Source organism: Mytilus galloprovincialis, chromosome 5 (assembly GCF_965363235.1).
Source record: "Mytilus galloprovincialis chromosome 5, xbMytGall1.hap1.1, whole genome shotgun sequence".
NCBI lineage: Eukaryota > Metazoa > Mollusca > Bivalvia > Mytilida > Mytilidae > Mytilus > Mytilus galloprovincialis.
The window spans coordinates 96,112,696-96,137,356 of record NC_134842.1 but is presented as its reverse complement, the minus strand read 5'-3'; the positions used below and the strand labels follow the sequence as shown (position 1 = coordinate 96,137,356).

At 32.5% G+C, this 24,661-nt stretch overlaps 2 protein-coding genes across 3 annotated transcripts in view; one reads left to right on the top strand and one right to left on the bottom strand.

The window, feature by feature from the left end:
- The window catches only part of LOC143076802 (uncharacterized), a 493,545-nt gene that overhangs the window by 226,595 nt on the left and 242,289 nt on the right, over positions 1–24,661 (bottom strand). The gene's annotated exons all lie outside the window — the stretch shown is intronic.
- LOC143076798 (uncharacterized) overlaps positions 1–24,661 on the top strand; it is an 87,590-nt gene that overhangs the window by 21,596 nt on the left and 41,333 nt on the right. For both annotated transcript variants that reach the window (XM_076252668.1, XM_076252669.1), the window contains 3 exons: positions 15,607–15,903; positions 23,831–23,913; positions 24,175–24,337. In XM_076252668.1, coding sequence (XP_076108783.1) covers positions 15,607–15,903; positions 23,831–23,913; positions 24,175–24,337 — 543 coding nt within the window. The remainder of the gene's footprint in view (positions 1–15,606; positions 15,904–23,830; positions 23,914–24,174; positions 24,338–24,661) is intronic.

Here is a 24,661-nt window from a genome sequence, read left to right as displayed (position 1 = left end):
AGTGACCGCCGTTGATAGTAAACCATAGGCGGATCCCAGGGGGGGCGTTGAAAAAAATTGTTGATTATATAATATGGGGAATCACTGAAGCATGAGAGGAACGCCCCCCCCCCTTTTAGGTCAGTCAGTGCCCCCCTCCCTTATGAAAAGTTCTGGATCCGCCACTGTAAACTTATTGATAGTAAGGGAGCTACCATTTGATTTTTATGGGGGGGCTAGCATGAAATTTGAAACAAATAGGCAGGACAGGAGTTTTGAGTAAAAAAAAAAGGCAGGATGTGACACTTGCGAAAAAAAAAGTCAGGACGACAATTAAGGTAAAAAAAAGTCAGGATCAACTAAAAAAAAAGGCAGGACCGATTAGAGTGAAAAATAAAAAGGCAGGACAGAGATTACAGCTAAAAAAAAATGCAGGACAAAATTTTTCATCCTAGCCCCCCCCCCATAAAAATCAAATGGTAGCTCCCTAAATAGCAAATGTTATTCATTTTCGTTTTCCACCCAAAATAACCCAAACTGAAACACGTTAAGCAAGGATGATACATGCAGAAAGCAAATTTATATACTTTATTCATAGTCTTTGTATGTTCAAAGTACAGAAAAACACAAACCGGAAATCTAATCTGACTTAAAGTTTTGTCCAATGACGGGAAAATATCCGGACGCATTCTTTTGCGTTTTTATCCCAAAATAACCCCAACTGAATGATCATAAGAATGGATGACAAATGCGACTATACATGTTACCTATAGGACACAGAGGCATGATGATTAATTTATTGTGGAAGGAGGAGAAGCGACACCCAAAATGAGGTCTTCTCGTTTAATAGTATAGATGTTCTTAATCTTAGTGTATTTCTGATATAAGTCGCCGTCACCAGCTAATAAAAGCAAAATGGATAAACCTTATTTATGTATGTGCCTGTCCCAAGTCAGGAGCCTGTAATTCAGTGGTTGTCGTTTGCTTATGTGTTACATATTTGTTTTTCGTTAATTTTTTTTTACATAAATAAGGCCGTTAGTTTTCTCGTTTGAATTGTTTTACATTGTCTTATCTGGGCCTTTTATAGCTGACTATGCGGTATGGACTTTGCTCATTGTTGAAGGCCGTACGGTGACCTATAGTTGTTAATGTCTGTGTCATTTTGGTCTTATGTGGATAGTTGTCTCATTGGCAATCATACAATATCTTCTTTTTTATATAGTAGATCTTTCTAATTTTGAAAACAATATTTCTCTTGCTTCGTTGATAAAAGGGCACTTACAAAATAGTGAATACTATCCTCACCAAGATGACCATAGCTGCTTGCGGTATTGGGTTTAATATTGATAATATTTAAATCTGCATTTGAATAACTGCACCATTTTACTCAACTGCACTTGTATTAAACTGATAACCGTAACTGGAATTACGACTATCCCAATATGGCGACGGCAGATATATGTAAAATCTTTACAGCCATTTTTCTCAAATGTAGCATGTTTTTGTCAATAGTTAGTCAGCTGCAAGGTTTTTCTATACCATTAAATCGTATTTGAATCGTAACGGTGCACTGTAATAGTCTAAGCACTTTGAAAATTGCCGTTGAAAAAATCGGCCAAGATCTGTTACAGAATAAGGTTGTCAAAGTTGAGAAAAACGCTTGGTACTTTTATATACTTTGTGGAAAGATAGAAAAAAACACTATAATTTTCGTCAGAACTCAAAGATTCTTCGATATGTCCCATTGTCTTCTGAATACTTTTTAAGATGAACAATTTAAATTTTTTATACCAAACGTTTATAAATAGCATTGAAAGTACAACATCTTATAAACGATAATCATTGATAAAATTAATGTAAATGAGCCACTCTTTCTCATGTTGAGATGGAATATGTTCGTTATTTGATTTAACTAGTTTAACAATCGAAACCCCTGCAATATCGTCTTATGACAAGCACGAAAAATGGCAAAACTAAACTTCCAACAGCGGACAATGATTTCTAATTATACGATATTCTTGCAATGGATGTTTTAAATGCAATGCAGAACTTATCAAGTAAGACACTTCTTATCCCTTTTCAAATATGAAGTCACATGCACAAAAAAGTTTGTCTGACAGCATATTTCATCTTGGCCACAACTCCCCCACCCCTACCCTGTAAACATTTAATGGTATCTCCCTAGTGTTGATTTCGAACTCGAGCTTTAATTGTAACCGCAGAGAAATAGTCAATTGTAAGTCGATGTGCCTCTATCCTCCACCAACACAACACCACAAGCTGAGTGAGGAGACTTTCTTGCTATAAGACGTCTAGAACTATTTTCAACCTTGTCGTCTTATTTTTAAAATTATGTCATTGATGATCTGATCACTTCAACGCTTTAACAAAATATTCGTTCTCGTGAAAACTAAGATTTGTTTAACTTTCAAATTTTATCGTGGTCTCTTCTCATGATATAGCGGCTATTTGTATGTTGGCTTTACAGCTAATTTCCTTATGCATGTAAAGCGAAACTTTGGTTAGCTTGCTTGCTTAGTTTATATATTTTACAATTGTAATTGGGATAATGTCCAATCAAATTTAAATATAATATATACAGATTAAAATATGCCTCTATATTGTTTGAAGATGTCAATGTTATTTACAAAGCTTGAATCCATGTTTATACAAACTAAGCAAGGAAGCCTACTTATTAGACAGTTTCCATATCTTTTCTACAAGGCTACCTGGGTTATTAATAAATGCTAATTAATCGTTGTAGTTCCTGTCAATATAATACTTCCATGGTATAACTAATTAAGTGATTAAATACGTTTTTAAATACAATTTTTTTTTAAATACTTTGCCCACTACTGATAATAATGAGATTGGTCTAAAATTGGAAATCAGTGATTTGTACCCGGTTTTGAAAATAAATAAATGCTCAAAGTCAACTCATTTTAAAGAAGTTTTGAAAATAAAATGGTCAAATACATTTTTTTTACATAAAGCACAAATACATTTACATGTTACATTATGAGATCAAAATACCTTAAATACCCTAGCCCAGAGATATCGTGTATATTCGACTGAATATACCATATCGAGAATTTTACATTCATACTTGTTACGTAACAAGATCTGGGCCCAGGTAAAAAGATCCAGCAGGTGGTGTATATTCTAAAGTGTTTATCGCCTTCCATTATACATGCTGACGATGACATTTAGCTTTAGGGCCATTTTGTTTTCGCAAAGACAAACAAAAATTAAATAATTTTATACATATAAAATATTCTGTTGAAACATGTTTTCATCATTTTTTTAAATAAAAGGTAAACAGGTAAGCATAACGTCTTCGCAATTTCTTGTTCAGATCCATGGACACAGATGTCAGAATGAATAAGAAAACACTAAATTCTTAAACAAATATATTGTAAAATGAACACCAAACACATTTTGATACAATAGTGTACTGATAAATTTTCTTGTGTATTTTCTATGTTCTGGAATCATTTGCAAGGCTGCATGCCCATTGCATCTATCGTTTTCAAATATTTCTTTTCCGCCATGCATAAGTTTAAAGTAAAAAAAATAAATATTATTTTTTTTTCATATTTAAAAAAAACGTGGATTTGTTTTGTGATCAATAGAACTTACTGCGACCAATTAAATTGTATTTATAATGAGGTTTATATTTAGGTCTGTGCCAAATAGGGAAACAATAAACTGGTAAGTTGGTGACCATTTAGACTTCGTTTAGATAACACACGTCTTCAAAATTAATAGTTTAAAATACAATTTTGGGGAGTTAAAAATTGAAAAGTGAAACGCTAAAATGTATATACAAATCTATTCTATCACTTTCCTCTGAGCAAAGTCTTAAGGGAAATATATATTGAAACTGTAGGAGATCATAGTGGGTTTAACAACAACGAGCCAGCAATCAAACAACAAAAACACATAAGGACAGCTAGTGGGTCACATATTATTATAGTGTTCACCAATAGATAGACCTGTGTATACACAAAATGCCAATTTCTAAATCATCCCTTTTTCTTTATCATTGTGAATAATTTATCCCGGAAAATAGAATACATGTACTACATGTCTTTGATTTAACAAATGATAAAAGATCTGGCGTAAAAACGTGATTCTTAATATAATTTAAAAATTGAGGAGAAAGCCAGAATAAGAAAGCTATACAATTTAAAGAATATCAATCTTAAAGTTTTACTACTTAGAGGTACATTGTCTTTTAAGGCAGTGGCTATTCGTCCGGCTAGCTGGACAAATAGTAAAAAATGTCTATTCATCCGGCAAGTCGGACAAATAGCATTTTAACAGTTTTTCGCTATTTGTCCGGCCAAAAATCATAATGATGAAGATATAGCATCGTGTTTTGAAGGTTTTAAATAAAGCACGAGTTGTCTTAAAATAATTATATTCTCTAACATCGTTTTATGAAAAAGTCCTCAATGACATTCTAATAAAAAAAAAAAAAAAAAACTATACATTTGATTCAGATTTTTTTTTATTCTAATATTCTAAAGGAATTTGGGTAGGAGGGGGGGGGGGGAGGGATTCTCTCTTTTGTAGTTCTGCCTATGAATTTCATGTAAGGTAAATAGTCGGGCCAATCATTATTGGCTTTATCTATGATTCCAAAAGATCCTGAATTTATTGTTTCTGTGAAGTTTGGTTAAAGTATGATTATGCACGATTCTTAATTAGCGTAAACGTCAATTAATGGACAAGCAACCCAACGAGAAAAATATAATTTAAGGGCATATCCAACAGTTTCAGGGGAGGTAATAACAAACGTAACCGTAATTTCACGGTGTTTCAACGACGTCATAATGGCCGCCTGGAAAGGGTTTCTTTCCTCAAAGGAAAGGGTACGGCGGGAATCGGCAAAAAACTCATATGATACAGTATATTAACAGAACTAGAACTCAAAACTTAAAAGATATCTTTGTCCTCTTGGTCTATTATAAATGAACTGCAAGTATCTTGATCATTACTAGACCATACTCACTTAAGTTTCCGTTTTATTAAAAAATCTTCAGACGTTACGCACGGTATTGCGTCGCAAGACGTAACATGTATAATTGACAAATGTGACGCCATACTAACTTTGACAATTTGTAATCAAGAACGGAGAACCTACTCAATCGACTTTTATCAAATAAATACGAGGTAGAAGAAATGTTTTAGAATTTACCATGTATAAGGCAATTAAGTAAGGATCGTTTTTATTTTCTAATCTGTAATGAGATGAAAACAAATGCAAATTTTTCCAATTTTATTTTGGATAGGATACATTACAGTAGAAAACAACGAGAGCAAATGCGCAATGATTTATTATTGCATAGAATGCGACACAAACTTTTCCGAGATTTTGTCATTCAGGATAGAAAACTCAAAGTCTGGTTTTACTTGAGAAAGATGAAGAAAAAAAATGGTTTCTTGAGAAAAATAAGATACGGCGTAAACTAATATTAACCATGCATCTAGCTTTGCGTTGAAGTGCTAATATATACAGTAGCTCTTTAAATGAATACGACCTTTAACCGGTAAACAATGTAAAACAAAAGATGACACAGTATTCAGATTTGTGCGTTTTTCGATTTACGAATAAGTCAATAAGATAAAAAAAAGTAATTGAAGCAAAAAAAAAAAAAAAAGATACATGAAAAAACGAATTAACATAAGTTTACAAATACATATACCTAGGAGCATTTAATAAACAATTTGAAATTATTAATACATTTTTTACATATTATTTAATTTATGTTTATGTTCCCGATATGGAGTTCTTCTAAAATTAAAAATCACTTGAATGGGTATTTCTGGTGTATATACATGTATCACACGTGTTATCTACATGTACAATATACGGAAATGACACGGCTGGGTATTGTAAAGTTACTGAATGAAGATTACTGTCAGGTGTATATCCCCGGGCGAAGAATTTACTGGTTTGTCAAAACGGTTAGGTGTAATTTGTCATATTGTAAAGGTTTGAATCGCGCTCATCTCTTCTTTTTTATAATATGAAATGCGCCAATAAATGGAACTTGACACATTCCCCATTTCCATTCTCAATATTATTAATTGTGTCATATTAAACTCGAAACGATTAACCTATTTACACGTACTACATTAGAATACTGACTTCAACTGTTAAATAACTTTATAATTACTAAAATTACTGAAATTTGAAATTATGTACTTCTCCTTCCGTATGCCATGTTTTTGTGTCAATTCTATCTTTCCATCAGGTCCCTAGTGCACTATTTTGTTCTAAGTGCACTAAGGAAGGTCCTTTCAGTTTACGGTACCTGTACCTGTAAATACCGGAAAAGGACCTCCTCAGTGCACTAAGAAGAAACATTTGAAAACAAGTCTATAATATTTGCGCAATTAAAAATGATTGTTTTATTGGCGCAAATGAATGTTGCAGTTTTTACAATAAAGTGATGCAAAAAAATGAAATTGGCGTAATTAACTTGTGGCACAAATTAATTCTTTTTTAGCGAAACTGGATATCGGCCTTCAAAACATTGTGTGTACACAAACAAAACAGTATTCATCTTTTACGCAGTCTAGCCGGAGAATAAAAGTTTTTGCAATTTCTGTGAGATTTTAATTTTAGAATTTAATGAACAAGTAAGAAGATCGTTAGAAACCTTAAGTGAATCGGAAAATGAGCTATGCACGATGAAAGGGAAAAGTTTGGTGCGTCGATAAAAAATTTCATGGATGCATGTGATAATTGTAAAATGTCAAGTCTTTAAATAACATCCATTTGTAGAACTGATTATTTCGATCCTTCAAATATGTGTAGAATAATAATAAAAAAATATTATTTAGTCTCTTTCATATAAATACTGTAGATTTGTATTTGATCATCGATTGCAAACATAACATCCAGTGAGAAATATTTCATGTATTCGTACAAAGAACAAATCAACTTCTTTTAGAATACAATAGATTGGTTATTTAGGTAAATGATTTGCGACAGAATAAGTGGAACTTGACCAGAACCTTACCTCTAAAATAAAGAAATATAAAAAGGGTAGAGTTATTTTTTAATTCTGTATTTTACTCATAATGGACTTAAGCACTTTTTACAGTAAAAAAAAGCAGATTTAACACCGACAGCAGGAATCACAAGCGACGCTGGTCCCATAGATATCTTCAACGAATTTTTATATACCCCTGGCAGTTTTCGATTTATATCAGACTCTCACATTGAGGAGAACAAATACCATGAATGTGTTGTCTTTTTTTAATACATTTAGATATGAAACATGTACTTCATATAAAGCCTCATTTATAGAACATTCTTTATAATTTATTGTGTCAAGGAAATATTTGGATCAGAGAAATGTTTGGCGGAGGAGAGAGAGAGACATAGAGAGCCTGACTTATATCGCGGTATTTGGTCTCATGTTATTCATGTCAAAATGTGATTGGAGGAAACGTTTCCCATTCGTTTTTTATATATTCCATAATGATATTAGTTAGAGATTTAATCCAATCCAAACTAATAATTGTTTTTTTTTTATCCCGCATCTTTTTATATTAAATCACTTTAACTCATAACTATATAATTGAAATAACTTTCTGAAATAAAACCCTAACATACGTGTATATCAGACGCTTAACAAAACGATATACCATACGATTGGTGAAACGCTAAACGATATCACACACCATACGATAAACGAAACGCTCAACCGTACCATAAACCATACGACAAATAAAACGATTAACGATACCATGAACCATACGTTATACAAAACCATCAACGGTGACATTTACCATACGATGAACGAACGATGAACGAACGCTGACCGAACGTTGTACGGACGCTATACGAATGATGTACGAACGATGACCGAACTCTATACGAACGATTACCGAACGCTGTACGTACGATTCCCGAACGAAATAAGTGTTAACTTTTACGTTACAGGGACTGTATTAGTTCAACAGAAAAAAAGGACATTAACAAAAATGTATGCTTCTTTCGATGGCAGATTGTGACCGTAAATGAACGGTGACCCCATTTTTTTATTTCATTTTTCTTTAAGTATAAGATAAAGTTCATTTATAGAAAAATATAGCGAAGTCCTATATTAAATAAAAATTTCGATTTAGACCCACGAGCCCCCTTAAGGTTTGAAAATTGTGTCTTTGAAACTAAGTCAAAATTAGTTTGATTTGGACAGCCAAATAAGCCGGATAAACCACAAAAAATGACCAACTTCAGGGGGCTTTCATTTTAAGTCTTTGCGAAATGTTCCCCTAAACTTAAGTAAAAATAGCTTGTAAAGAAGCAGGATTAAGCAAAAACAAATCTTTAACAAGTCGTGTATTCTGGGGAGCTACATTGCATACAACATGTACAAGGAAAAGGTCCGAAAAAATATCCTTTTCTGCATGAAATGGGTCCAAAAGTAATAAATTGCTCCCTTTACAGGGCAGGCAATTTACGGCCCTGTTATGCATGGTAAAATTTAATAAATATGAACACAAAAATATAAAGGCAATAGAAAGAAAAAGCAGAAAATATTTTATACAGAAACTCAAAATTACTTTTTGACAATTTTTAATGACAAAATCCAATACAATATGACAGCTGGGAACAGTATATCTAACAATATATGTTCCTGGTCACAGTATAAATTTTCCTTATCAGTGATAAATGTTGATAATGCCTGTAAGATGCTTTTAAAGTGTAAACATATTACTGCAATTTTGAAGGGGTATTTTTTTCTAAGTGAAAGTAGCTGGAAGTTTCTTACTTTATTTTCACAAATAGTGCAACTAGATTATATAATACCTGAATGTAAGCAAATCATATGATATATAGATGGCGTCCTTTGGGCCCCTCTACCCCCTCCTGTTTAATAGCTTTGAAACGGATGAGATCCCCACCCCTCAACCATATACATTCATGTATGTGACAATATAACAAATCAAATGAAATATAGGGGGAGGCCACCGTATTTATTCAAGTATGGGACAAATTAACAAATCATATGAAATATAGGTGGAGTTCTTGGGGCCACTCTACCCCTTCCTGTTTGAGAATTTGAAAACGGTCCAGATCCCCACCCTTAAACCACATATCTATACTATTAAACGAGAAGACCTCATTTTGGGTGTCGCTTCTCTTCTTTCCACAATAAATTAATCATCATGCCTCTGTGTCCTATGGGTACAGTGCATAATCGCATTTGTCATCCATTCATATGATTATTCAGATTGAGTTATTTTGGGTGAAAAACGAGAAAAAAACGTCCAGATATGTTTCCGTCATTGGGCGAAATTTTAAGTCAGATCAGACTTCCGGTTTGCATTTTCTGTAATACTTTGAACTTACATTAATACTATGAATACAGTGTATTTTCTGTCTTATATCCGTCATTAGACGAAATTTAAGTCAGATTAGACCTCCGGTTTGCGTTTTTATACGACCACAAAATTTGAAAAAATTTTCGTCGTATATTGCTATCACGTTGGCGTCGTCGTCGTCGTCGTCCGAATACTTTTAGTTTTCGCACTCTAACTTTAGTAAAAGTGAATGGAAATCTATGAAATTTTAACACAAGGTTTATGACTACAAAAGGAAGGTTGGTATTGATTTTGGGAGTTTTGGTCCCAACATTTTAGGAATTAGGGGCCAAAAAGGGCCCAAATAAGCATTTTCTTGGTTTTCGCACTATAACTTTAGTTTAAGTTAATAGAAATCTATGAAATTTTGACACAAGGTTTATGACCACAAAAGAACGGTTGGGATTGATTTTGGGAGTTTTGGTTTCAACAGTTTAGGAATTAGGGGCCAAAAAAGGGCCCAAATAAGCATTATTCTTGGTTTTCGCACAATAACTTTAGTTTAAGTAAAAAGAAATCAATGAAATTTAAACACAATGTTAATGACTACAAAAGGAAGGTTGGTATTGATTTTGGGAGTTTAGGTCCCAACAGTTTAGGAATTAGGGGCCAAAAAGGGATCCAAATAAGCATTTTTCTTCGTTTTCGCACCATAACGTTAGTATAAGTAAATTGAAATCTATGAAATTTAAACACAAGGTTTATGACCATAAAAGGAAGGTTTGTATTGATTTTGGGAGTTTTGGTCCCAACAGAAAAAGGGGCCCAAAGGGTCCAAAATTAAACTTTGTTTGATTTCATCAAAATTGAATAATTGGGGTTCTTTGATATGCCGAATCTAACTGTCATGACTGTGTATGTTGATTCTTAACTTTTGGTCCCGTTTTCAAATTGGTCTACATTAAGGTCCAAAGGGTCCAAAATTAAACTTAGTTTGATTTTGACAAAAAATGAATCAGTTAGGTTCTTTGATATGCTGAATCTAAAAATGTACTTAGATTCTTGATTATTGGCCCAGTTTTCAAGTTGGTCCAAATCCGGGTCCAAAATTAAACTTTGTTTGATTTCATCAAAAATTGAATAAATGGGGTTCTTTGATATACCAAATCTAACTGTGTATGAAGATTCTTCATTTTTGGTCCTGTTTTCAAATTGGTCTACACTAAAGTCCAAAGGGTCCAAAATTAAACTTATTCTGATTTTAACAAAAATTGAAATCTTGGGGTTCTTTGATATGCTGAATCCAAAAATGTACTTAGATTTTTTACTATGGGCCCAGTTTTCAAGTTGGTCCAAATCAGGATCTAAAATTATTATATTAAGTATTGTGCAATAGCAAGTCTTTTCAATTGCACAGTATTGCGCAATGGCAAGAAATATGTAATTGCACAGTATTGTGAAATAGCAAATATTTTTTTAATTAGATTTATCTTTCTTTGTCCAGAATAGTAAGCAAGAAATATCTAATTGCAAAATATTGTGCAATAGCAAGATTTTTTTTTAATTGGAGTTATCTTTCTTTGTCCAGAATCAACTTAAATCTTTGTTATATACAATATACAATGTATATTCACTTTTTACTACCAACTGATAAATTAAAATAATCTTTACCATTCAGTGAGAACAAGCAGTTTTTTTACATCTTAATATTTTATGATGTATTTAAATGAGTAGTTATTGTTGCAAACTCCATTAGAAATTTTAATTGAGATTAGTTTTGGAATAAGGGAAAGGGGGATGTGATTAAAAAAATTGGGTTCAATTTTTCTCATTTGAAATTTCATAAATAAAAAAGAAAATTTCTTCAAACATTTTTTTGAGAGGATTAATATTCAACAGCATAGTGAATTGCTCTAAGAGAAAACAAAAATTTTAAGTTCTTTAGAACACATTCATTCTGTGTCAGAAACCTATGTTGTGTCAACTATTTAATCACAATCCAAATTTAGAGCTGAATCCAGCTTGAATGTTATGTCCATACTTGCCCCAACTGTTCAGGGTTCAACCTCTGCGGTCGTATAAAGCTACGCCCTGCGGAGCATCTGGTTCTTTTTACTTTGAAACAAGTACATATACCGGTACTACGAATAAAGTGTATTTTCTGTCTGATATCATTTTTAAGTTTACTATCCACGGCAGTCTCAGGGTTTTTTAATAGAGAGGGTCTGAATAATATATCAATGACCGCTGTAGATCAATTATTAAACTGAGAATTGACTGTAAATGAGTGTTAAAAGAAAATACACTTTCGGGACGTCTGGAACGGGTGTTTTTAAGATCGAAATTTCAGGATTGACCATTTCGGGATCCGGGATTTCTTTTTTCGAAATTCAGGATGTTGAGATATTTAAGTTGTATAATAAATTCAGAACCTCGGGATTTCATGTTTTTAAGCCCGGGATATTGGGATCAGGGCCGCTCCGCAGTGGCAGAAATTTTCATACGCAGGGGCCCGCTCCGGTCATGCTTTAGTGATTCCCTATATAAGCAACCAATTATTTTCCAGAAAAGGGGGGGGCGGGTCCCCTAAATCAGCCTCTGCCCTGACCCCCCATTAATGAATGTTCATAATATACAGATAAGCGCTAAAATTATTCATGTGTCATTTAAATTAATAGAGAACAAAAAAAAAAAAAAGGATTGTTTTTTGTGGAAAAAGGAGGAGCCGGGCTAGAAAACAATTATCCTGTTCCAAATTACCTATGACTTTTGATACATTTTCTGCAATTCTCAAGTCACTAAATGTTTTACAAAAAAAGAAGATGTGGGTTGAATGCCAATGAGACAGCTCTCCACAAGAGACCAAAATGACACCGAAATTAACATTTAAAGGTCACCTTACGGCCTTCAACAATAAGCAAAAGCCGATACTGCATAGTCTGATATAAAATTCCCCGAAATTACAATGTAAAACAATTCAAATGAGAAAACTAACAGCCTTATTTATGTACAAAAAAAGAATGAAAAACAAATATCACTGAACCACTGAATTACAGCCTCCTGACTGGAATGTTCATAATACATGTACACTAAATGAATGTTCATAATGAAATTAATAGAAAACAAAAAATGGGAATTTTGGAAATAAAGGAGGAGGATTAAAAAAAACATTTTCCTGTCCCCAAGTACCTATGACTTTTGATACTGTTCCTGGTATTCTCAAGTCATTAAATCTTTTACAAAATTCTTCTTACAACACTTTACATCCTTTCAAATACGCTCTGAATGCCCGCGATTTCGCGGGTGTATTCATGAATGAGACAATATAACAAATCAAATGAAACATAGGGGAGTCCCTATGGTCACTATATACCCTTAATGTACACCCTCCTGTTTGAAACCTTGGAAACGGTCGAGATCCTCACCCCTTAACCATATATTCTCGTGTATGGGACTATATAAAAAATCAAATGAAAGTCCCTGCGGTCACCCCACCCCTCCTGTTTGAGAACTTGGAAACAGTCGAGATTCCCACCTCTAAATTAAATGAAATATAGGGGGAGTTCCTGCGGTCACCCCACCCCTCCTGTTTGAGAACTTGGAAACTGTCGAGATTTGCACCTCTAAGGCCACGGTTTTTTAATTTGATGGTTTACGGATTTTCCCCATGAAAAAGTCGGGTCGGTCGGTCGGTCGGGAAAAAAAAAAGAAAAAAAATCATCTTTGAAGACAGAAAAATATGCAAAATCAATATATATTTCACCTTTCTAACAATATGTTTGTTGTGCTATTTTATCATCAATTCTTCAATTTTAGTTCGATGAAATAATATTGCTCAACTGTAATAAACATCGCATGACATTGTCTAATAATTTACAGTAAAAAAAGGGGGGTGCATGGACAAAGACGAAATTAAATCGTCATTTCAGAAACAAGAAAAATAAATTCATGTAGCTCTTTATCAATTCCAGAAAACTTGGTGAATAATGATCTTCAAGCACGAAAACTGATAAAAAAAAAAATGTAAAAACGTCGTACGAAAATAAGTTTCAACACACGTGTCAAAAACCTAATAGACTCGTCCACTGGAAAACGAGATTATCTGGTTAATCTGTTGTCTCGCATTCCTGTTTTTTATCCAAGTGGACGATAATTTTTTTATTATCTATGAAACAAGAAAATTCCAAATGATTTGTTAATATTCAGTACTTCAACTTGATGCCTTTACCCTGTCCACATTTGGACAAGTCTATTTCTATGAGATGATGCATCTTACAGAATGATGACAAATAAGGGAAACGAACTTATTGTGTAATTGGTTTTAAACACAAGTTTCGTTCCACAATATTATTTGCGCAAACGACATTTCAAGGTCAGTTATAATTGATTTGTCTATTTTTAGAAACGTAAACTGGAAGTTTTATTGTTTCACAACAGAAAGTGTTATCAATTTTGTTAGTGATTAATGCATTTCATTTCATAAAAAAAAAATATTTAATTAAAATGTCAATTGTTCTTGAACAATTGAGAGGTCTTTCCTTTTATAATGTAAAATATATGTTCAAATAGACGTAGAATATATTGAAAAGCTTTAAAACACACTGAAAATCCTTTAAATAAGGTCAAAAACACATAATTCGCTATATGGGGCATGACCTTGACCTTTGACCTTTTGACCTTTGTCAAGGTCATTAGTCCCCAATGTCATTGCTGAAGACCCCATGGGTCTAGGACCTTTGGTTATATAGTAAAAGCTGATTTTGTCTTTTCAGAAACCTAAAACAGGGGTTATGCCCCTTATAAAAAGGTCAAATCTCAAAAAACAAAGTTGCGCCTTAATGAAAAATTGTGACAAAGATACCAACTTTGTACATTCCAAGTGTAACGGTACATTAACATGTATTTTTTATTAAATTATCTTTATTCACCTAAAATATCCAGTAATATTTACTGCTGAAGCTAAATCAATCCAACGAACATCGGCACCATAATAGGAGACGTAATTTCGATTGAATTTTCCAAGGACCCTTTACATCGTTATTGGGAAACGAAGTGTGTTAAAACGTCAGTCAAATCTGAAATCGATTTTGTCAAGTCATTGGGCATTTATTTTCACACAAGACCGTATGTAACATTATGCACATAGGAAAAATAATAGACCCCCGGCGCAATCTCTTTGAAAATTGTATTTTCCTTTTTTAAACAAGACGAAACAAGCCTACATATTATGTTTGCTAACATCCCGTTGGAAACAAATACAATGTTTAGACCGAGTATTTCGTATATCCGGCTGTAAGGGCGTGATCACATGTTAGTCACATGTTTCACGTATGACTTGAAATGATTAGAACTTAACGACAAAAACAATTTTAATAAATAAATGGACTTCTGTTTCGTGTGAAATGTAACGCATAACGATAACGTCATTTTCTAACTTAATTATTACGAAGAACAAAACAAGAATGTAAATCATCTCTGATTTACCTGTTTGAACATCTCGCGAGAGTTTGTATTTGCATATTGTTGCAAAGAATTCTTTTACAACAAAGCAGATTAAACCATCTAAAATGTGCGTTACGAAATGGGAAACCAAAATAACGACAGTGTTCTTACACCTGCTACAGAAATACTTATAGTTCTCGGCATTTTCTTCTCACTATTCTTATTGGTCGATGTTCTTTGTTATTTTAAAGCAAAAATTACGAATTTGCCGGTGACGATTATCTATAAATTAGTCAGCGTTATGCACTTCGGACGCGAAAAGTAACGCGAGAAACAACACACAAATACGGTCGTATAATCTTTGAAATTTGTTAATTTCAATTTTTTTTCTAGGGAAGAGTAGCATACACTTGTATGTTGATAAAAATAATGGCATCTTTAGATGTAGTTACAACTTTTCTTACAGTAATTCACATTTTATCACTTTTCTATAGTTATAGGAAACGGAGCCCAATAGCAAATTATGGTCCATATTTGTATCCACATCATCCCAATGCATCGGGTTTCCAGATAATAACTTTAGTATAAGTGAATAAAAATCTGTGAAATCTAATCACAAGGTTTAAAACAACAAAAGGAATGTTGGGGTTGATTTTGGGGGTTGTTGTCCCAACACTTTAAGAATTAGGGGCCAAAAAGGGGCCCACAGAGAAGCATTTTTAGTTTTCTGTTTTCGAAACGGTGAGCTTTAGCCATATATCTTGGCGTCCATCGTCATTGTCGTCGTTGTCATTATGCATTGGTATAATTTTAGAAGAAAAAAAAAAGTTATGCATCTTTTGTTACGTTTTGTAGGTAAATGGACAAATGACAAGCCTGTGAAGAAATCAGAAGAATCTTTTTGTCTATCTCATGTATCTGTTAATGGAAGTGACAAACCTTGTTCTATTATCATTGATAACTACCCAATTGCATCTGATGTAGATCAAGAAGGATATTTCAGAGTTTATCAGAACAAAGAATTGTGTATTTTATGTATGCACAACTTACATTTTGCAAACGATAATATTAATAATAACATTCACAGCGATTCTGGTCTCAATCGCATTGCTTCTACAACTCTTAAGGACATATTGGAGAAGGGACTTGTAGGTATGTATTTAATCCTTTTACATGTTTTACAAGCTCAAGTTTTTTATACGACCACAATCGTATGACGTTGGTGTTGTCATCCGAAGATACATTGGTTTTCGCACTATAGCTTAAGTTTAAGTAAATAGAAATCTATGAAATTTAAATACTAGGTTTATGACCATAAAAAGAAGGTTGGGATTGATTTTGGGAATTTTGGTCTCAACAGTTTAGAAATTAGGGGCCAAAAAGGGCCCAAATAAGCATTTTTCTTGGTTTTCACACAATAACTTTAGTATTTAAGTAAATAGAAAACTATGAAATTTTTACACAAGGTTTATGACCCCAATAGGAAGGTTGGGATTGATTTTGGGAGTTTTGGTCCCAACAGTTTAGGAATTAGGGGCCAAAAGGGTCCAAAATTAAACTTTGTTTGATTTCAACAAAAAATGTATTATTTGGGTTCTTTGATATGCCAAATCTAACCGTGTATTTAGATTCTTAATTTTTGGTCCTGTTTTCAAATTGGTCTACATTAAAGGGAAATTCCGCGATTTTTTTACTTATCATCTAATTATGTTCATCTTAACATAAAAAACACATTTGCAAAGTTTTAAAATTATATTCCTTCTAATAATGGAGAAAATCAAGTATTTGTAACTTTTTTGGTTGAATTCTCGAGTGGGTCATGAGTTTTAGCCCTATGTGTTGAATTCTGGAAAAAAATAAAATCTGTTTAACTCTTATAGCTTATCGACAATATACGTAATTAAAAGCGCACAGCTGACGAATGGTCGTAGTTATTAACCACAATATAAGAATGAACAAAAATGAATATGCATATACCGTTTTGTATTGATTGAATTAAACTCCTATAAAATTATCTCTAGTAAATGTTTTCAAATAAATTTCATTAATTATTGTTGAGATTTTTTTCATAAAATAATTTATTGAACATTTTTACTGATATTGAACTGAAAATATTTCAGTTCTATTTACCGTTATTGTTTTGATAATCATTTCAATGCAACTAATGTGTGAGCAGAGTGTGTATATTATTAGCTCACCTGGCCTAAAAGGCCATGTGAGCTTTTCTCATCACTTGGCGTCCGTCGACGTCGTCGTCGTCGTCTGTCGTCGTTAACAATTTTTCAAACATCTTCTCCTCTGAAACTACTGAATGGATTTGAATGAAACTTAACATGATTGTTCCTTAGTATATCCTGCACAAAATGTGCGCTTCGATTTTTGATCCGTCAAAAAACATGGCCGCCGTTACTTAAAATAGAACATAGGGGTCAAATGCAGTTTTTGGCTTATATCTCAAAAACGAAAGCATTTAGAGCAAATCTGACATGGTGTAAAAATGTTCATTAGGTCAAGATCTATCAGCCCTGAAATTTTCAGATGAATCAAACAAACCATTGTTGGGTTGCTGCCACTTAATTGGTAATTTTAAGGAAATTTTGCAGTTTTTGGTCATTATCTTGAATATTAATATAGATAAAGATAAACTGTAAACAGCAAAAAAGATCAGCAAAGTAAGATCTACAAATAAGTTAATATGACCAAAATTGTCAATTGACCCCTTAAGGGGTTATTGTCCTTTAATGACAATTTTTCACAATTTGTTCATCATATTTGCTAACTTTAAAAAATCTTCTCCTCTGAAACTACTGAATGGATTTGGTTAAAACTTAGCATGGTTGTTCCTTAGATTATCCTGCACAAAGTGTGTGCTTTGATTTTTGATCCGTCAAAAAACATGGCCGCTGTTACTTAAAATAGAACATAGGGGTCAAATGCAGTTTTTGGCTTATATCTCAAAAACGAAAGCATTAAGAGCAAATCTGCCATGGAGTAAAAATGTTCATTAGGTCAATATCTATCAGCCCTGAAATTTTCAGATGAATCAAACATCCAATTGTTGGGTTGCTGCCACTTAATTGGTAATTTTAAGGAATTTTGCAGTTTTTGGTCATTATCTTGAATATTATTATAGATAAAGATAAACTGTAAACAGCAAAAAAGATCAGCAAAGTAAGATCTACAAATAAGTTAATATGACCAAAATTGTCAATTGACCCCTTAAGGGGTTATTGTCCTTTAATGACAATTTTTCACAATTTGTTCATCATATTTGCTAACTTTAAAAAATCTTCTCCTCTGAAACTACTGAATGGATTTGGTTAAAACTTAGCATGGTTGTTCCTTAGATTATCCTGCACAAAGTGTGTGCTTTGATTTTTGATCCGTCAAAAAACATGGCCGCCGTTACTTAAAATAGAACATAGGGGTCAAATGCAGTTTTTGGCTTATATCTCAAAAACGAAAGCATTAAGAGCAAATCTGACATGGAGTAAAAATGTTCATTAGGTCAATATCTATCAGCCCTGAAATTTTCAGATGAATCAAACATCCAATTGTTGGGTTGCTGCCACTTAATTGGTAATTTTAAGGAAATTTTGCAGTTTTTGGTCATTATCTTGAATATTATTATAGATAAAGATAAACTGTAAACAGCAAATATGATCAGCAAAGTAAGATCTACAAATAAGTCAATTTGACCAAAATTGTCAATTGACCTCTTTAGGAGTTATTGCCCTTTAAAGACTTTTTTCACAATTTGTTCATCATGTTGACTTACTTTAAAAAATCTTCTATAAGACTTATGAAACTGCTGTATCAATTTCAGCCAAACTTAGGCTAAATGAGTTTCAGAGTTTCAGAGTATCTAGTATAAATTTTATATTTCATTTCCTTGTATGTCAAGAAACATAGCTCCTATGGCTAAAATAGAACATAGGAGAAAATGATTTTTTTTTTGCTTTTGAAGAAAATAGGACGATTCAAAGAACATTTAAATAAATTGAAAAGCCAAAATAATCATTGATGAGAGATTAAACCAAAAAAATTCAGGTGAGCGATTCAGGCTCTTGAGAGCCTCTTGTCACTGTATATTTCTCGGCTTTCGGTCAATTTGTTTACCTTGTAGCTATTTAGCCACAGGTATGAATGTTGTTATTTGGAAAGGATAACTTGACAGAAAGGATTAGAAAGAGTATGCTGTATTTAATACACTAAGATTTAATACACGATGAGAATAAAGATACAATAATTAAATTGGGCCGATTAAATTGTGTAAATTAATTGAAAATAAAATTCAGATTCATAATTCCGAAAGTGTATAAAAATAAAAGGAAACATTTTTTTATTACTTTCTTAGCGGCAATTGGCGTAAAGATTCAAATATGAAGTTAAAAAATAGTAGTTTTAATCTTTAATAAAAACTAAATGCAATATTACCCAATTTGATATACCATTGCACATCTGTTTGATATCATTGACTTTACCGGAATTTCTTAACTTGAATTCAAATCTGGCTGTGTTTAAATGCTCATAAAACTATCGCAATTTTAAAGTTTTTAATTGAAAAAAAATACAACATACAACATGCATAATTTTTTTTTTAGTTTCTTTTTAACATTTCATTCTTTATACATAGTTAAATTCATTTGACAATCATTTACACGAACTTTTTGTGAAAAGAATACCAATTATCTAAGCTAAGGCATTATTTTTTTTGAGGATTTTTGAGGATTTTTTTTTTTTAATTCTATGATAATATTTGTGCAATGTTGAACATGATAGCCTTCATTAATCCAAATAAGTAATACAGTAGTTGTAATAAAACTTATATTTTAGTCATGCATAACTGATATTGACGAATTTAGAATAGTTCGTCCATACATCATTGTTCTTGAAACAATCATTATTAGTATACATGTAAGTTTCCTGACGTATAAGCGCCATTGAGGATGAGCTCCAGAGAAAGCAGACTAGTAGCGTTTCGTTAGTTTGTTTGTTGGGAAAGGAGAGGAAATGCAACCACTTGTACAGATAAACGACAGAATTACCATACAAGCATTTATAGTCAACACAACCAGAAAGAGTTCCCATCGTTGGACGGGGAATATGAAGGCTTCCAAGAATGAACAAGTGACATGTCTAACTCTGAACAGTTAGAAAACGGACTATCGACATCGACCGCTTGTTCTTGATATTTGAAACTGCATGCATATATACGTATACTTTTATGATAGTGATGAGTTCTTGCGTCTGACAAAAACTAAATTCCTTCATGGTTATATCTTGCCATACGTTTATATTGGGTTGTAAGGTGATTACTCAAAATCGTTATTTGAAAATCCTGTTTGTGAGATGTAGATTCATTTCAATACAGAAATTTCGTCTATATATTAAGTTTCACAAACTTGTGTATAACACGGAGAAGCTCTGAAGGTACATTACTCCCATTTTGTTTGGGTGTGAACCATCGATGTTTACAGCAATATCAAAGAATAAGATGATGATGGTAGAAAGAACTATGGGCATCATGTGGCAAATATTACATGCATATCGGACCATGAGTTGTCAATCTGTATGAAAAGTTTTCCAATACAACCATATTATTGAGAAGGAATGTTTACATGCTATACTCTCGTACTATTATTACAGGGTTCTTGTGGCGTTCACCTTAGACACACATCTTTTTAACGATGTTTAAAAAAAGACAGAACCAATTTAATGTCATATTTCCCTATTTTTTAAATATAAATAAAAGTATTTTATCTGACAAGAATACCCCTATTTAGCGGACAAGTAATTTATTCTTTTTTCTGTTATTGAATACCAAGAAAGAAAATAAATCCCGAAATTAATTTGAAACTTTGATACTCAATAGTTTCCCAGAAAAATATTCACATCCCTTGGGGATAATCAGTGTTCATCCAGTGGCATATATAACAATTGTGATGACGAATTCCTTCCTTTGTTCGTGAACAATCTTATTGAAATATAAATCTGTGATTTTACTATGTCCACAACTTCGATGAACCAAAGCAAATTATACATCGACCTGTATTTAAATCAAATTGGTTCTCTTCTTCTTCTTCTGGTATACAATAGTCTATCGACATTTGATGATAACATACTGTTGGCATACGTGGACTAGTCTATTTACAAATCTTTTACCCCAATTTATTCAAAATATATGTTTTTTCTTATGTTCAATGTACACATGTATATATTTTAAATTGCGCTATAGTTCCGTAACTTTCTACCCAGTCGTATATAAACGAATCGTCGACAAGTGCATACATTTTTTAAAATCAATATTTCTGGTATGTTCCAATCTGTCCTTCACTATTGACAATGAGTATATATTACATTTTCCCAAATTCACCCTTGGAAAAAATATTTAAATAAAGTTTAATTTCATCAAATCTTATTTTTTGAGTATTATTTATATTTTTATGAATAATATTCTTTACACCAGAAATGTTATTTATAAACAAGCGTATGAGTTTAGTAATGACAAGTAAGACAGAGTTGTATATTATACATCTGATAGTTCAAAATGGAAAGTTATAAGTTATCGGCCGTGTACACTGATCAATACCTGCAGAAGTGAAACGATGCATGAACTTGCAAGCCCGACAGGAAATCGCTTGAATACCTGGACGTGTCACCTCACACCCCTCACAATACCTTTGGAAGTAATACCTTTAGCCATGCTGTTGATCAGATGAGGGAAGATCAGAATTTATTTGAAAAAAGTTTATTACTTTAAAGAATTATGAACAAATTAGATTTTCGAAAACAATTTTCACAGAACACTTATTTATGATTTCAACTTTGACTTTTTACCCAATTCCAATATCAACAGTTTAAAAACAACAGACCATGGTAATTTAAAAAAATAAGAATATTTTCCGTATCAAGTTAGTTAGTCGGATAAAACAACCGTACGATTGACAAGATATCGACACGCAATTACGACTACATCGGTTACTGTAGTTTTGGTCCTTTGTGGTTTATAGATATATCGTGATTTTTAATCGGAAAAGATGACAAAATGGCGGAACGCAGAGATTTGATACTCAAAATTTTAAATCGATGGTGATCTCTTATCTAGCGGAATAAAACTTTTATATCTATAAATTTGAGCATTTTTATACAGAATGAACATAATATCAATTTTTGATTTTTTTGCGAAGTTTCCCTTTAAGGTCCAAAGGGTCGAAAATTAAACTTAGTTTGATTTTAACAAAAAATGAGTTCTTGTGGTTCTTTGATATGCTGAATCTAAACATGTACTTAGATTTGGATTATGGGCCCAGTTACATGTACTTAGATTTGGATTATGGGCCCAGTTTTCAAGTTGGTCCAAATCTATTTGGGTCCAAATTAAACTTTTTTTTGTTTGATTTCAACAAAAATTGAATAAATGGGGTTCTTCAATATCATGATTATGCTTAATCTAACCATGTATTTAGATTTTTAACCGGATTTTTGTGACAAAATTGTCTGTTATTGATTTAGGGATGTACGGCGGGCGGCAACCAAATGTTTTCCGTGCATTTTCACATGAACCGTTCAACCAAAGCTTTTAAAATTTTAATATGTTGTTACTGACAACAAAATGAAGGTCAAGTTCAATAATGACGATTTTGACTTTTACCGTTCAGGAGTTATGGTTCTTGGAAGATTGAAAAATGGCATTTCCAGTCGTGTCCGGGCATTTACGCATGAACTTTTCAACCAAAGCTTTCCAAATTTTAATATGTTGTTATTGATGACAAAATGGAGGTCAAGATTAATAATGACGATTTTGACTTTTACTGTTCAGGAGTTATGGTTCTTGAACGATTGAAAATGACTATAGTTCAGTCGTGTCCGTGCATTTACTCATGAACTGTTCAACCTAAGCTTTTCAAATTTTAATATGTTGTTACTGATGACAAAATGGAGGTCAAGTTCAATAATGATGATTTTGACTTTTACTGTTCAGGAGTTATGGTTCTTGAAAGATTGAAAAAATACTATTCAGTTGTGTCCTTGCATTTACTCATGAACTGTCCAACCAAAGCTTTTCAAATTTTAATATGTTGATACTGATGACAAAATGGAGGTCAAGTTCAATAATGTCGATTTTGACTTTTACCGTTCAAGAGTTATGGTTCTTGAAAGATCGAAAAATGGCGTTTCCATTCATGTTGTTGCATAATTACTCATGAACCATTCAACCTAAGCATTTCAAATTTTAATATGTTGATACTGATGACAAAATTGAGGTCAAATTTGATATTGACAATTTTCACTTTCACCGTTCATCAGTTATGGTTCTTGTGATATTGGCAGGACACAAAAAAATGTTAATAAATTCGGTTTGCTGTCGTTGTGACAGCCTCTTGTTAATATTTGGGCCCGGTTATCAAATTGATCCACATTGAGGTCGAAAGGGTCTTAAATTGAACATTATTTGATTTCATCAAAAATTGATTCTTAGGGTTCTATGATATGCTGAATCTAACCATGTATTTAGATTTTGGATAATGGACCATAATAGGTAATAGTCCAATTTAAAAATTTTAAGTTTTTAAGTTAAAGTTCTTAAACCACATTCATTCTGTGTCAGAAACCTATGTTGTGTTAACTATTTAATCACAATCCAAATTCAGAGCTGTATCAAGCTTAAATGTTGTGTCCATACTTGCCCCAACTGTTCAGGGTTTGAACTCTGTGGTTGTATAAAGCTGCGTCCTGTGGAGCATCTGGTTGTAGTTTCTGGATAATAACTTGTGTGTAAGTGCAAAAGTAGGCGAGACGTTGAATTCTGCAGAACCCTTAAAATTTTTTCCCCAGTACAATGAATTAATTACCTGTAGGTGACTATGTACTGCCAATCAAAATTCACAGAATGTTTGACAATAACTAATTTTTAGTTAAATTAGTTGTGCATTTATTTTTGCATATTGCGTGCTATAAGATACATTGTATAGTTGTGACACAGAGTCTGAACATATTGAAAAAAAAATAAAACAAGGCACGCATTGTAGAAAAAGTGGTTTCCAAATGTTACAATATGCTTTCAATCTCATTTTAGAATACAAAACTGTTAAAAAGAACGATCAAGAAGCAGAAATTTACATAATGAATTATGGCCTACAAGCAAAATGCATATCTGAGGTTTGATATAATATCTATTTCTGTTTTCTGGTAATATTACAACAAGTACCAACAACTGTATTACAAATCGATTTACAATACTAATGAATTGTAACTGTTCATTGTTAAATTTAAAAAAGAAATATCAAGAAATTACACTATGATACTTTCAAGTTTATTTGACATGTCTGACAAAATTGTTACATTAAAAAACTGAACTTTAAAAGAAAAATACAAGAAAAAACTGAATTTCTGATTTAATTTATTTTTTAACAATTTCAGCCTATGGTAAACAAAACTGTTCTGACAACAAAATTGACTTTTAAAGATGGGGAGATTGTAAAATTACAACAAACACGGATACTGTATAACAGGTGCAGCTCCTTTAATATAAGTTGTTCATTTGGAAGGATGGATTACCCCCTTGATATACCTACATATTGTGGTATGTATGACTGATATGCTTTTTGAGTTTTACCCTTGTTTGTCTGTACGTGCAAAATTTGGATTTTGTTCTCTTAATTTAATTTGCCTCAACCAAATGTTATAAAACTTGTACACAATGCTTCTTACCACAGAACTCAGATCAATTTTGAATTTTGGTTATGTCACTTAATCTGTTCAGTTATGCCCCTTAACAAACGTAAACATTCCTGAACTATTCGTTTCTGTTCTCCAACTTCAAGTTTGCCTCTTGAACTAAATGTTATGAATCTTATACACAATGCTTATTACCACAAAGTATAGATCAAGTTTGAATTTTGGCTTC